Source organism: Brassica rapa, chromosome A04 (genome assembly GCF_000309985.2).
Source record: "Brassica rapa cultivar Chiifu-401-42 chromosome A04, CAAS_Brap_v3.01, whole genome shotgun sequence".
In the NCBI taxonomy this organism is placed as follows: Eukaryota; Viridiplantae; Streptophyta; class Magnoliopsida; order Brassicales; family Brassicaceae; genus Brassica; species Brassica rapa.
In genome coordinates this window covers 6,292,496-6,306,341 of record NC_024798.2, presented here as the reverse complement: position 1 = coordinate 6,306,341, position 13,846 = coordinate 6,292,496, and the positions used below count along the sequence as shown (strand labels likewise).

Sequence of the window (13,846 nt, the reverse complement as noted above, 5' to 3'; positions counted from 1 at the left end):
GGAAATAAATTAGCACAAAATCACATCAACTAATTTTGGTTCTCTCTACCATCGTTCACTTCATTTTCTTCAGGTGGAATAGTGAAATCTTCATCAAAATCTAAAAATCACAAATACAAAACTGAAAAAGGAAAACCTTACTTCTTCTTTTTTTGTCAGCACCTAATTTCTTATGTGGAAAGTTAGAATATAAAATATAATTTAAAAACATAATTAAAAACTAAAACAAGAAGTATAAGTTATTTATTGATTCAACCGGTGGTTCAATCGCTATCGGGTTCCGGGTTTACTGTGTTTTGCGGGTTTTTGCAGGTTTCTAAATATTGAGTTTTGTCCAAACCGGATTTTTTTTCTGGGTCACCAGATTTACCGGTTCAACCGCGGGTCCGGGTGAGATTTCAAAACACTGGCTGGAACAAAGACTTAGTCATGTGCTTAGATACCAGAACCCACAATAGTTGGTTGCCAAACAGCCTATTTGTATTTTGATGTTAGTTCTGATTTTTAAATTTTTATTTTTATAAAAATGGTATTTTGATTTTAGTCATTTATTTCATCAATGACATTGGTGCTTTGGTTTTTATCTTTACTGTGTCTTTATCAAACTAGCATAATTGACAGTGTTACGAGTATAAACCTTACCGTTTTAGTAAGGTGGTACACATCTCGATCGACATTGCTTGCCAATGCGCTTGGAAGAAGTTGAACGTATTTACACCATAGCTCGCAACAAGCCATTTAAAACCCAGTTAACTAATGGTTTTCTTTTTTACTTCTTTCAAATTCTTCACTGAATTTAATAGAGCAGATGTAAGACACTACATCAAAGCTAATCTATATCCCTTGTTGTATCGGTCCAAAACCTTTCCAGTTTGATTTCTGATTGTCTTTATTTTATCAATCACATTTTTATCCACGAGCAATAATGGGCAAAAATTTACTAAGAAAAAAAAAAGACAAAGAAGGGCCCTAAGGCTAATAATATATATATACACCACAAACTGGAGGATGCAAAAAGTGGGTTCGGAGAAAACTTGTGTACACAACTTAACCTCTCTACAGCTGTTTCTACTCTTTACCAAAAAGGAAAAAACTCTTTCTACTCTTCCAAACCAAAAGAAAAGGATTAACTACAACGATGCATGATTTTATTAGGTTAGGATTTGGAAGAATATATAGTTGGGCCCATCAGATACCTCCACTGTTGAAATTGAGGCCAAAAGACGAGCACGAATCATCCAAACGTTCTCACACCATCAAACGAGCCATTTCTAAATTAGCAAACTGCATCTGCAAAGTTAAGCATACATTTGTCTCAGTTAGTTTCTCTTACACAACCAAGGAATATTTTAAGCATTGTAGTGAATGCAAGATTTACCATTAGATATTAGATCAGTTGGAACCTGTACACTGTAGGTTAAGCAAACGTAACCCTCGCAGGATCTCAACTGCTTGAGCTTCTAGGTTCATCTCTCATTCCACCTTGGTGTCAGGAGGCCTGTGAGTTGACTTTTCATGGATTGCTTCTAATTCCAGCGTCTTAAGATAAGGCTGCTGCTTCTGCTGTTCAGAAGGAATATGTTTTTGATTTTGAACAAGCAATTGTTCTGATAACTGTGGCGTCCTTTGAACTAAAGGTGGAGATTGTCGTAGCTGTTCCTGTTGTCTTTCTGTTACAGCCTTGTCACCATGATCCGAAATGCCTAAGTCTTTCGCCATATCTGGTACTGGGTCACTCCCGGATGAATTTGTAATAGAACTGCTTAGTTTAGAAACACCGTTCTTCTCCGAGGAGTCGCACGATGGTAAGTCCAATTCTTTCGGAGGAGGATTGACAGCAGTAGAACCAACTGTAACTGTGGGTATCGAACTAATACTCGCTTGAGGCGCAACCTCCTTTGTAACACCAATACTAGCTGTTTGGGTGGTATTGATGACAGCCTGTGGGTCGCGAGGGGGCTGCTTCAACAAGTCGTGACTTTGATGAACGGTTCTATGAGATGTTAGTAGCGGCTGATTGCCCTGCTTTTGGTGTAGCAGCAAATTTTGATGGTTGGGTTTTGCAACTGCTGGTGTAACAACTGCTGGAGGATTCAGTGGTTTAGACTCTGTATATGTGTTCACTACAGTCACTAGGTTGGATGGCTGACTAGGCACAGCTTTAACCGTCGCCTCTACTTTTTCAGTACCCTGTACGCCAGGGGACATAGTAGAACCATTTAAGTGCGAAGGATCATCAACAGAGATACTCTGATGCATGATGTTTCCTCCTTTCAAGGGTTTATTTTGCTGCTGACCAAGAGTTGGTTGCCGTTGGAGTGGATGTTGTTTTCCAGTTTGCTGCTGGGTTTGTCGCTGCCGCTGTTTTCCAGCTTGATTGTTTACTTTTGAAGCACCAGACTGAGGATTCCTACCCAGACCATGAACCGGTAACTGCGGTTTTAGAGGTTGCTGATGTCCAATTGCTGTCATATTTGACGACGGAGGCATCGATAATGGCTGAGACGAAGCAAGTGGTTGCGATTGAGGACTGCTTTGTGGAGAAGATACAGGAGTAACTTGAGGTCGTGATGAAAGTGCATGTGGCGGCATAGCACCGGCTGCTGGAAACTGTTGCTGCTGCTGCAAATATCGCTGAGCCATTTGTCTTTGACGAATAGCAGCTAACGCTTGCTGCTGTGTCCCAGCTGCACGATTTGGACTCTGGAGATGATGATTAAGTGAGTTGCCAAGAACATGCGGCTGTTGCGACAGCTGATGCTGCTGGGAAAGATGGCCTGGATAGGCCTGAACTGAGGGAATTGTTTGATTGGTAAATCCAGAACTCAAAGCCGGAATCCCCAGACCATTCCCTTTGCCAGCCTGCATCCGAAACTCATGCAAATCAGATGAACTGTTCACAAACTGGCTCAAAATGGCAATTGGTCAGTAATATTAGACAAAATTATAAGGAGAAAGATGTTTACCCGCATCATATGCTGCATGGCTCCACGGGGCCTTAACGTAGAGTTTCCTACAGATTTATTATTTCCAGTATTTGAAATTCCTCCCATCCCAGAGGAAAGCATGCTGCCAGAGTTTGGCAATGTGCTCACCCCTTGAAAACCAGGCCTTGACAACGGTGAGCTCCTATGGGTTCCATTTACACTCGCAGCATTTCCACCAGGTGGGCGAGGCCCAGGTTCAGGTCCTGAGACAGCTGCTGGAGTTGATAAAGAAGGCTGCTGCCGGTTTCTACCGGATGACGTCTGGTTATGTTGTTGGATTCGGTGTTGCTCCTCTGGTGGCAACGATCCTCTAGCAATATTGAATCTATCATCCCAGGAAAAGAAAAAAAGTCAAATCATTTGACGTTGAAAAACCTGTGATTTGAGCTGAGATGCAGAACTGTATAAATACAGACAAGGAAAATAAAAAAATACCTTGCTGACGCACTGGTTGGGCTAGATGTAGTTGACAAGTTGTTGCTAGAAGGATTTGCTTCAGATGCAGGAACCACTGGTAACACCGGCAGCGTTGAGAGACCTGAATTTTCAAGTGAAAATACATCTTCACCTGACGTTGATGTATCACAGAGATCAAGGGGCCTTCATCCGGAGAGAAACGATATATTAGAAAAGAGAAAAATTTAGTAATCGGGAGATACATAAATTTTTAAGAAACACGAGAACTTACGTGAGGACACTTCCATTCAGATTATTTGGAAATACATGAGAAAGAGCCATAACTTGAGAATTGTGAACTGGTACTATCTGCTTAGGATCCCAACAATCATTCTTGAAGATAGATGAAGCAACACCAAACAAACAGAAGCAGCAAGAAGAAACAAAATCAGGACCATTAGGGTTTTAATATTCAGACTCTTATACATCGTCCTAAATATTGTAGCAATCCTATTTCATCCATCTATGAAATGACAGATTGCAGACTGTTATGTCAAATAAAAGTGTCAAATAAAAGTGACGCTATGCCTTCCTCAGCATAAATTCTGTCAATGAAGAAAAAGCAAGTGCAACATATGCCTATTGCAAACAACATGAGCCATATGTCCAAAATCGACAGCCAAAACAAGTTAGCAGCTCCATACAACACTAACAAACATAATTTGGTGTGCTATAGACCGAAAAAGCACTAGTGACACTCTCGGGAACAATAATTTCTACATAACTCCGAATTTCTACTAGCGAAGGACTCCATATTTGCTGACGCTTGTAGTCAGAATATGGTTGAATAACAAGCATAAAAACAAGTTTTCTAAGGAAAAGGTAACCATTGGATGAACGGACCTGTATGAATCTTTGATGAAATTTCTTCCCAATCGAACAAATCGTCTCAAAATGGGACTTCAGTGTATCTTCTTCCACGGGCCCTTGCAAGCGTTGAAACAACTGTCTCGCACTTCCCTGAGTATAACAAACCATTCCAGGGAAACCACAGGTTATACTAAACATATGGGAAGCTCTAATTCAGTGTCTCAGGTAAAATCAAAACCTTTGGGATGCCAGGCAAAGTGGATGGATAAGCCTGAGAATTTCCCGAGTCTTCAGCACTATCAGCCCCATCACCACCAGTTTTGTCCATTAGAATCCTATGCCGCTCCTTGCAATCACTTGGATGACGATATATACGCTGTATAGTTAATGTAAAAAAAGGCACTCAAACAACTTTTCCAGCACAATGGATAAGTGAACAAAAAAAGCATTTACCAGCCTAATGTCATCATATTTTTTATGTCAAAAACCCAATGTCATCTTACATTATAACATGTTAAGAAATTTCAGAACAAGCACTCTTACCTTAATTTTAAGAGTGCTTTTCAAAGCATCAGTAATGAGCTCCCAGTTAGGGCCCATGTCATGCACCAGGACAACAAGCGCCTACATAGTGGAAAACAATAATTCAGATATGCAAAATGCAACCTACAATCTTTATATGTTCAACAGAGATAACAAATATAAACCTGGTCCTCAAACAGTGTCCATGGATTTTCAGATCCATGTTGACCAGAAGAAATCTGCATAAACAAAGTTTCTAATTCAAGACGTATCTTAGAGTAAAACAAGATGGTAAAGGAGTGAGAAAATAATCGGAGCATCTACCTTTAAGCCTTTTAATTTTTTGCCCCTGTCCCGGCCGCCAATGAACTTAAGAAATTTGTTGGGGTTAGACATATTGCTCATCTGAGAAGCTGCCGGAGAAGGAATAGTATGAAAATTATTCTGCAGTGATTGTTTGACAGTCTTTTGCTTCTTATGTGGACCATACAGACCTTACAAAATACAGCTAAAAATGTCAATGAGATCTCAAAAGAAGCATTCTGACTAAAAGAGAGATACATTCCATCATAATATTGTACCCAAGTAATCCTAGAAGCTCTAGAACTAAATCCGTATGAAGAACTTTCACTTTAGAGTTTAATGATGATAAAACTGAACAATTTAAACAATAGTGTGCAACAGTTCCTAAAGTATTGATACTCTAGCTACCAGGTGAAGCTTAGGCTTCCCCCAGTTAGACCTGAAGGCTAAAGAACAAACTCATGCAGTCATGCAACAAAAGTTAAAAGCGGATAATTGATTGATACCATTCATATTGAATTGATTCTGCGGTCTCTTCTTCCGGTGCTCCTGCCAAAATAAGAGCTCATTAGATTCTTTCTAGTAGATCTATTACAATTACCTACTTAGTAACATAATGCTTCCAGTTTCAATTAAGATTACTGTCAATATCTACGACTCTACGATGATTAAAGGAAACAAAAACAAGAAGCCAAGTGTTAAAAGTCAAAGTCAAGGAGGAGATTACTCTCAAAGGTTTCAAACAGCCCCAACATATATCACATTTATCATTTCAATAAAAAACTGACACTGTTAAAAACTTCTGTGGCGCTTTACTCAGCCATTTTGTTGACATTAACTTTCAAGATCTTTTACCAGAAATATTACCTGTTCACCATGTACCATTGAATCAAGATGCCAGGATTGTTCATATGCAGAGCCCTGTAAAAATGAAAAATAAAATTGATCATATAATGCTAGAATTAATAAAATATATTCTATGAAAATCAAGCCAGATATATGTCGAAACATAATGCAAAGCAGATGAACCTTATTCTTAGGTTTGTCTGATGTTTCAGCCATGTCATAAGGTAACTGCTTCTCAAAATTACGACTAGATTCAACTTCTGTTCCTTTTTGAACGGCAGATCCACCATTCAAACTACTTTGCTCATCCTGAAAAGAACTAGTGTCCCCACTAGTGTCCCCACTCACAATCCTATGCCTGGAGGCAGTGCGATTTCGCTTCATTAAAACTGAACCAACATTAAGATTACTGGCAGGCCTTTTATCCATCAATGGGTTGGAGCCACCAGTATAGCTACCGTGTGGCAAATCAGCCCCATGATCATATGACCGGGCAGAATGATACTTCATCGAGTTCTTTCTTTTCTTGTGGGTTAAATTATTTGATTTCCTATATCTAAGAGCTCCAGGCATATAATAGCTACTCGTTTCTTCGTCATCCTCATCATAACCATTGTATCCTGTATCTATAGTTGAAAATAATATCAGCATCCGTTTATCCAGAATGTGGAGCTCAACAAAATATATTGGGCATACCTTCTGCCGGATCATACGCTGATGTCTCAACCTCCTCCTGTATGCTACTTCCGGATTTCTGATACGGATAATGTTGTTAGATATCTTCAGAAATTCAAACATACATATATATATATATATATATACATATGCTACGCCCAAGAAAGGCCCTGACCAGAGCTCCTAGCACTAAATAGTAAATACTATCACATACCTCACACAAGACAAGATGAGATTCAATGGACCCTCGATAGGCCTCCATTGCACCAGATGGAACTGAATAAAATAAGCTTTCCTGCACATTAAAAAGATCAGTTACAACGTTATAGAGAGTTATCCACAAAGTTAGTATTCAATCGAAAGGCTGCAGAAAAAACAAATGACTAATTTCATACTTCTGTAAGCTGATCATCCCAAGATGTCTCCGCTATGCCAGGGTCACACATATGTTCAGGTGTCGACGGTGCTGCTGCTTGCAGATGGGGGGTAGACGACTTCATAAACTTCAAAAATCTGCGTGCATATTCTCTGACACCAGAAGCTGGACGTTTGTCGCCACTATCGGACTTGAATTCCTTCACTGTCTCCTGCATATGATCCAAAAAAGGAATGATCAGTAGTGTAATAAAAGAGAAACAAAATCAGAGCAAGCTCTTAGGCTTCAAGATGGAAGACTATGCAAAGAAAATCAGAGTAATACAATGTTGCAGTTAGAGGCGAATATACAAAGAATGTGTGTGTGTGTGTGTGTGTGTGTGTGTGTGCGCGCCGCGAAAGGAAAAGAAAAACCATATAGCCATCATTGTCATAAGAAAACATAAGACAGATATGTGAGGCAGTCGTATACCGTATTAGTTTCCAAGCTTGTCTCCTCTTGCTCCCTAAGGACCTCCACAGAATTCCAGAACTGCAAGACATCATTAGCCAATGTTGAAGCTAAGCTTTTCAGATTTCTCTGCTGAATTCGATCCTCAAATTTCAGCTGAGAGGTAAAAGCAGCTCGATGGCAAATCTGCATGGCAGCAGTCATCTTCCAAAGACGCTCCTAAAATTCGAGAAGTAAAAGTGAGTTCAACAGAAATGCAATTATCTCTACGTAGACATAAATGTTCCAGTAACAGAAAGTCTGACACCATTCATACAGAGGAGTACCCATATGTTTTTAGTAATAACCAGCATGGCAGTCCATAAAAAGCATAATTTTTATTTGATTTGATAAAATCAGATCAGAAAGATCAAGTACACCACACCTGCGCAAAATCATTTGCCAGCCATGCCATTTCTTGAAGGACAAAGTCCCATTGAGATCTCGTACGAACCTCCGCTGGTAAGGTACCCAAAGATAATTCAGCAATCCTCTCTCTTTTTTCCTGTTAGTGTAGCAGGTAAGACATACAAGACAATGGACAAAAAAAAGTAACTAGAACTTCTTCCGAAGCTTGGCAGGTTGAGATCACGAAGCCAAGTTGAAAAAGAGAACCTTTATATTTCGTGCCTCCTCAAGGATAGAGTCCTCCATCAAAGTATTCGCCTTTCTTGAGCTATCGTCTAAGCTATGCTGGTCTTCTAGTGCTGTACTGCCAGTGTCCGGCAATACGTTTTTCCTGACTCTGCAAGGACTGGTTTCTATAGCTGCCTGAGACGTTATAGGCCACAAAGAGCTGTCGGAAGCGTCAGCTAATCCACTAGTAACTTTAATATCATTTTGCGGTATTGCCAAATCATCTTCTTGTTTGCTCTCAGTTTCAGACCATTTAATCTCCACTGTACTTGTATGATCTTGATTTTCAACTTTGAGCGATTTTGATTGGCTTCGATACCCAGACTTCTGCTCACTAATAATGATGGTAGATTCACCAGCCTCGTCTCTTTTTGTATTCACCATTTCGCAAACTGTGGGATCTAGTATCTCGTCTACTCTTGAAGCATTCTGCAAAGGCATACTGTTGGAGTCAGATTTGTCCACCCTATGGAGATCTACTTTAGTATGTACATCTACTTCAACGTCGTTAGCATGAGAGGACTCTCGATCTAACCGTTTTGCCTCTACAGCTGCGCTATCTTTTGAGCATTCTTTTTCTCCTCTGGGATCCTTAAGGCCATTCAACTGGCTAGAGTTAGTTTCCTGGCAACCAGCACTGAGAGAATCCATTACTGTACTAGCAGAGACAGCATGTGCTTTCACTCCAGTAAGACCAGTCTCTCCATAAGCGATATTTACCTTCTCTTCAACTGGACTGTTTTCTGTTGCAGCAGTGCTTTCTCGTACAACCATTTCATCATCTTGTGTTTTAAACAAGTTCCCTGGGACTACATCCTTTAAAAGGGGATTACCATTGGAAGTTGGACAAGGTACTTGCCTAGTCTTATGATTGCCTGGTTCGGAATCAGAACCCTTTACATCCACAGACTCTTTGCGAAGTGAGAGAGACGTTGCAAGACCACCACGACTCTGAACTAACTCAGTAGAGCTTGCCCGTGCAGGATCACGGTTAATCTTAGATCGGTTTCTACGAGCATATGGGCGAAAAATGGCAGAATCTTCAGTTTCCTTTTTATCCCGGGAATGATTAACTTTGAGAGACCGTTGCGATTCAGAAGTTCTGCTCCTCTTATTAGGATATTGTGAATTTCTATCTCCTTCAAGAGACTTATTATCAGAATCAAAGAGCAAGAGATTATCAGCTGTATTGGGTTCAGAAACTCCAAGTCTGCCGCTACTCTCCACGGAATCACCAGGTGGTGATGCAGTGCTATCCTTGACTCCCCTGTACGTGAAAATAACAAAGAATCATGAGTTGATCCATGAAATCTAAAAAAATAAAAAATAAAAAATAAAAAATACCTCTTTACTGCTTGCTTATCTATGAGCGAAGTAGATTGGACGCTTTGAGAAGTAGCATAACCAAACTTGAAATCCAAAGGGTTGCCACCCTATACAAGAGAGAATAATAAGACTCCAAAAAATAAAGATAATAATAATAATAAGTATTGCATTACATTCTCCAGAAACTCCAGTTCTCTCCTCCTTTCCTCGCGGACATGGTACTCCAGCCTGTTGAAACAAGTGATTTTTCATTACTCAATACAAACTAATAGCAGCAAAAGAAACACACATACCTTAAGTCCGCTTGAGCCTTCTGAATGGCTGCTGCTCCAGTATCGCTAAGTCCTCCTCCTTCCATGGAATCAACCTCGGCATTTACTACAGGATATCCTGAAACCACTTGCATTCATCACAACTTTAGCAAAGAAGCTAGCTGCCAGTAGTTTAACTTGACGAGTTTTCAGCATTCTAATCGAATTTGCGAGTAGACGTAGGAGAAAAATCTCAAAATTGGGGAATTGAGCAAAGAGTCACCTGAGATTGGACGTTTGAAAACGCAAACGCAAGAAATTAGGGCACCAAAATTAAAATTTCTCCTAGGGCTGGCTGCTGCAATCGCGATTTCTCTCCTCTCGGAACAGTTTCGAATCGAAGACGAAAACGAAATTTGTTCAGACAAAGGATTTCATCACGTAGGATTGCAAATTTTTCCTTTCAATTTCTGTTTCCCTCTCGCAGATAATTTTGTGTTCTCGCTCCTTCTCAATTTTCTCTTCGATGCAACTATGCGAATCACGCTCGCTCGCTCTGAGTACTGGGCCTTGCGTCCTCTTTTGGGCCCTTTGTTTGCTCTTTTCCGAACATGCAACAGCTACTTGGCAAAACTCTGTCCCTCACGATCTACTTCTTTGGAAATTATTTCCACATTAAATTAAAATTAACCAGAGTCTAATCAACACAATAATGTCACAAGATTCTTTCAGGACTTGACAACCTAGATTTTTAAAGACATATGGTTTTAACATGTCATTAAATGAAAAAACTTGAAAAACCAGTAAAATCATTTCGTTTATACACGTCATCTTTGTCCCTATAGAACCAGGTTTCTTGTGTTTTCTTGCGTATGGGTTTAAACATCTCCGCCTCAATTTCGACAGCTCCGTCTTTGCCTCAATTTCGACAGTTCCGCCCCCGATCCCTCAATTTTAACAGCTCTGTGTTTGCTTGGCTCCATTTCGATAACTCTGCCTCGAGGATAGAGTAAACCCCATTGCTCTCTCTCTCTGTACCAGTCGGCGCCGAAGAGAACAGAGGTAGGGGAGACGTGGAGGAGGACGACGGCGTCTCCGAGGCCGGCCCAGCGGACGGCATAGGCGCTTTCTTCAGAGAGGTCAATTACGACTCCAGTTTTGCGGCGGGCTCCGGCGGTGGGAGTTGGGGTGGTCCGCAGTTACAGCCCCTGTTCCTCGCTCAGTCAAGCTCGAGCCGAAGTCTCGGCCATGAAATCAAGCTCCTCCACGCATCTTTGCTATCAGCTTGTGGTCGTCATGCTCAGATCCGTCGGCGCGTCGGCGCCCAAACCATGGCCGTGCTCACCTAGCCACCGTGGTTCCCCTCCGACTTGTCCGTCTTCTCGCAATCCTCACTCGCCGTTAGATAATACTGCTGTGACCTCAGCTCGAGTCGTGGCAGCCAGTTCCGAAGCTCCGGAGTCGTTGCCTCTAATCGTCGCGGCCATTTTCAGATTGAAAAGCTCGGAACTCCACAATTGTAGATTTTCAATTATTTTCACAGTTGATCCTTGAACCTTTTGGTTCTTCTTGCATTAGCTCTGGGCCTTTTGAAATTGCAAAGATATCCATTCAAATCAACCCCCGATTTTCAGTTGTACATTACAGAACCCTCATATTTGCAGAATGGTCTCTCGCCTCTTGACGGTTCTCAAATCGGCCACAAACTCTGAAATTTGCAAGAATAAACTTGTAATTTCGCCCCAAACTTTTCAAAGTGCACTTTAACCTCTGTTAAATGCAAATGAACATTCTAATGTAATATATACATCTAAATGCATCCTAAAATGATTAAATTGTATTAATAACAAATGCTAAAACTCATAAAAAATAGTAAGAGATCAGCGGAGAAGCTAAGCTAAAAATCACAAAACAACATATTTAAAGTTAAGGTAAAAATGTTCGATTGAATTATTCAAACGAAGTAAATATGAAATGTTAGTTGCATCAAATAACAGAATCCTATAGACATTTTCCCACGGCGTAGCGCGGGTGTAAACCTAGTTGCTTTCAATAACTCAAACCGGAATTGTTTTTTACTGAAAATTGGGAAACTGGATAACTATCTATTATTATTTGTAAAATTATTTTTCGCATTCGAGCTCTTACGTTAAAAATTACAGCGGTTAATATTGTTTATATCTTTAATGAATCAAATACATAAACTAGTCAAAAACATAAAACAAATTAAAAAAAATTTGATTAGATAAGTGATTAAAATTAATAATAATAAAAAATATCCAAAATTTAAAAATATTATTAAAAGAATAATTTTTATAAATATTGTGTATTTCAATTTATAACACGTGTCACACTCAGAATAGAGTATTTAATGATGTTGCACATCCAAAATAGAAGAAAATTCTATTTTATATAATAAGATAAAAAAAATATAGTATACATAAGAATGAAAAATGATTATAATACGTAAGAATTTTTATATGATAACATAAATAATAATTTATTATTATAGTCTTTTAATTAGTAATGGATGTAATTTTAATAAATAACCAGAACTTGACCCGTGCATCCGCACAGATGTTTAGTTTTACCTTTTATAAGAAATAATAATATAAATTTTAAAACTTTATCTATGTTAAATAATTTTTTAAGAGGATATTTCAAAAACATAATAATTTAATAGTTTATATTGAGTTATTATATTTTATTTTTGAGATGTCGATATTTATCACTTATTTATAGAATTTGACCCGAACATCTGCGCAAATTTTTATTTTTATTTTTTTACGGATCAAAATTTTATACTCTTCAACACTTATATTGGGTTATTTATATAAGAGTATACATAAAATAATATATTTACATTTAAATATATGTTTATTAATATATTATATAAATGATTCTTTTTATGTGGTTTTTTAGTTATTACTAATTAATAGTGAAAATTATAAGTATATATCTTTAAAACGATATTGTGTTCTAAATTTAGTAAATAAAAACATAAATTGATTTAGGTGGCTTTATAGTTGTTTTATCATTTTTATTAATTAACTATTAATAATGTAACATTAATAAATCTACATCGTTTATACTTATTCTACTTATATAGGAATATCAAGGGTAAAAGACGGTGAAGACATAATTTTATATCTTATATATTAAAACAGAAGTCATGACTTCTTTTCATGTGTGATTTTTTTATTTTGGACCATTCCTAGAAAATATCATATTTTACATAACTTCATTATTATATCTTTTAATACCTTTATCATTTTATTTGAAATACAAATGAATATATTTAAAATCTTCTAACAAAATCTTTTTAAAATTTCCTTAGAATCTTTTTAAATTTACTTTCAAAAATTAGTTAGTTTTAATTTAAATTATCATAAAATATAATTAGAAATTAAAATTGAATATAGTTTTGGTTTATAAACAAAAATTTAAATAAAATGAAATTAATTAATTTCACAAATACATTTACTAATAATTTTTAAAGATTTTGTTAGAAATAAATATTTATTTTAATTTTAATTTTCTCAAATTTGTTTTCTAATAAAATAAAAATCATGATTTTTTGATGAGTGATATTTTTATTTGGACCCTCATTTAAATTTTATATTAAATGTATATCACTAATGCTAATATACATAATATTTTTAACTACTTTAATCATAATATCTTTTAATTTTTTTAAAAAAAATTAAAATTCTAACAAATCTCTTAAAAAGATTATAATAAGATCTTAATTGTCATAAATTGAATATAAATATTTTCAACTAATTTTGTAATTAGTAATGAAATGTTACTAAAAGAATAAAATTATATCCTATTTTATCAATTTTATAATAAAATCTATCATTTTAAAATAAAAATGTTATATTGAAGAAAATATGATAAAATTATTTTAAATTGATAAATTAACATATTTTATTTTCATAAATATAAAATATTTATGCTAAAAATATAATATGTTGGTAGAACGGGTTAATATTAGTAAACTATATAATACATGTATAAAATTTTAACTTATCTTAAACTTTTTAATATACAGTAATTTATTATATAATTAATAAACATTAAAAAATTACTAAAAAAATCTAGCGATTTGAATTAAGGATCATGATTATAATAAATTAAATATAAAATTATTTTCATATATGTTGTTT

At 36.9% G+C, this 13,846-nt stretch overlaps 1 protein-coding gene across 3 annotated transcripts; it reads right to left on the bottom strand.

Moving 5' to 3' along the window:
* Window positions 1-923: 923 nt before the first annotated feature.
* Window positions 924-10,433, bottom strand: LOC103863649 (chromatin modification-related protein EAF1 B). 3 transcript variants are annotated; one of them, XM_033289920.1, is made up of 23 exons: window positions 9,961-10,433; window positions 9,720-9,850; window positions 9,600-9,654; window positions 9,445-9,533; window positions 8,080-9,367; window positions 7,850-7,969; window positions 7,447-7,644; window positions 6,995-7,186; window positions 6,814-6,894; window positions 6,621-6,678; window positions 6,108-6,550; window positions 5,946-5,999; window positions 5,585-5,627; window positions 5,100-5,188; window positions 4,961-5,014; window positions 4,797-4,877; window positions 4,492-4,629; window positions 4,287-4,403; window positions 3,676-3,776; window positions 3,423-3,587; window positions 2,967-3,312; window positions 1,379-2,862; window positions 924-1,290 (listed from the first exon to the last, which is right to left on the bottom strand). In XM_033289920.1, exons 2-22 carry the CDS (start codon window positions 9,830-9,832, stop codon window positions 1,474-1,476), a joined length of 5,214 nt encoding a protein of 1,737 aa, XP_033145811.1. In that variant the 5' UTR covers window positions 9,833-9,850; window positions 9,961-10,433; the 3' UTR covers window positions 924-1,290; window positions 1,379-1,473. The 3 variants fall into 3 exon arrangements, with proteins under 3 accessions (XP_033145811.1, XP_018514090.2, XP_033145810.1); XM_018658574.2 differs by having other exon boundaries at window positions 5,100-5,269; window positions 9,961-10,429; XM_033289919.1 differs by having other exon boundaries at window positions 5,100-5,269; window positions 9,720-9,816; window positions 9,961-10,424.
* Between the last annotated feature and the right edge of the window lie 3,413 nt (window positions 10,434-13,846).

What these genes read in the sequence shown, in the direction of transcription:
- LOC103863649 (XM_018658574.2), bottom strand. Translation starts at nt 9,832, where the DNA reads ATGCAAGTGGTTTCAGGATATCCTGTAGTAAATGCCGAGGTTGATTCC. An exon ending in GAATCAATTCAATATGAATG is followed by an intron (nt 5,270 to 5,584) that starts GTATCAATCAAT and finishes GTATTTTGTAAG; the next exon opens with GTCTGTATGGTCCACATAAG. An exon ending in AAAGCACTCTTAAAATTAAG is followed by an intron (nt 4,630 to 4,796) that starts GTAAGAGTGCTT and finishes TTAACTATACAG; the next exon opens with CGTATATATCGTCATCCAAG.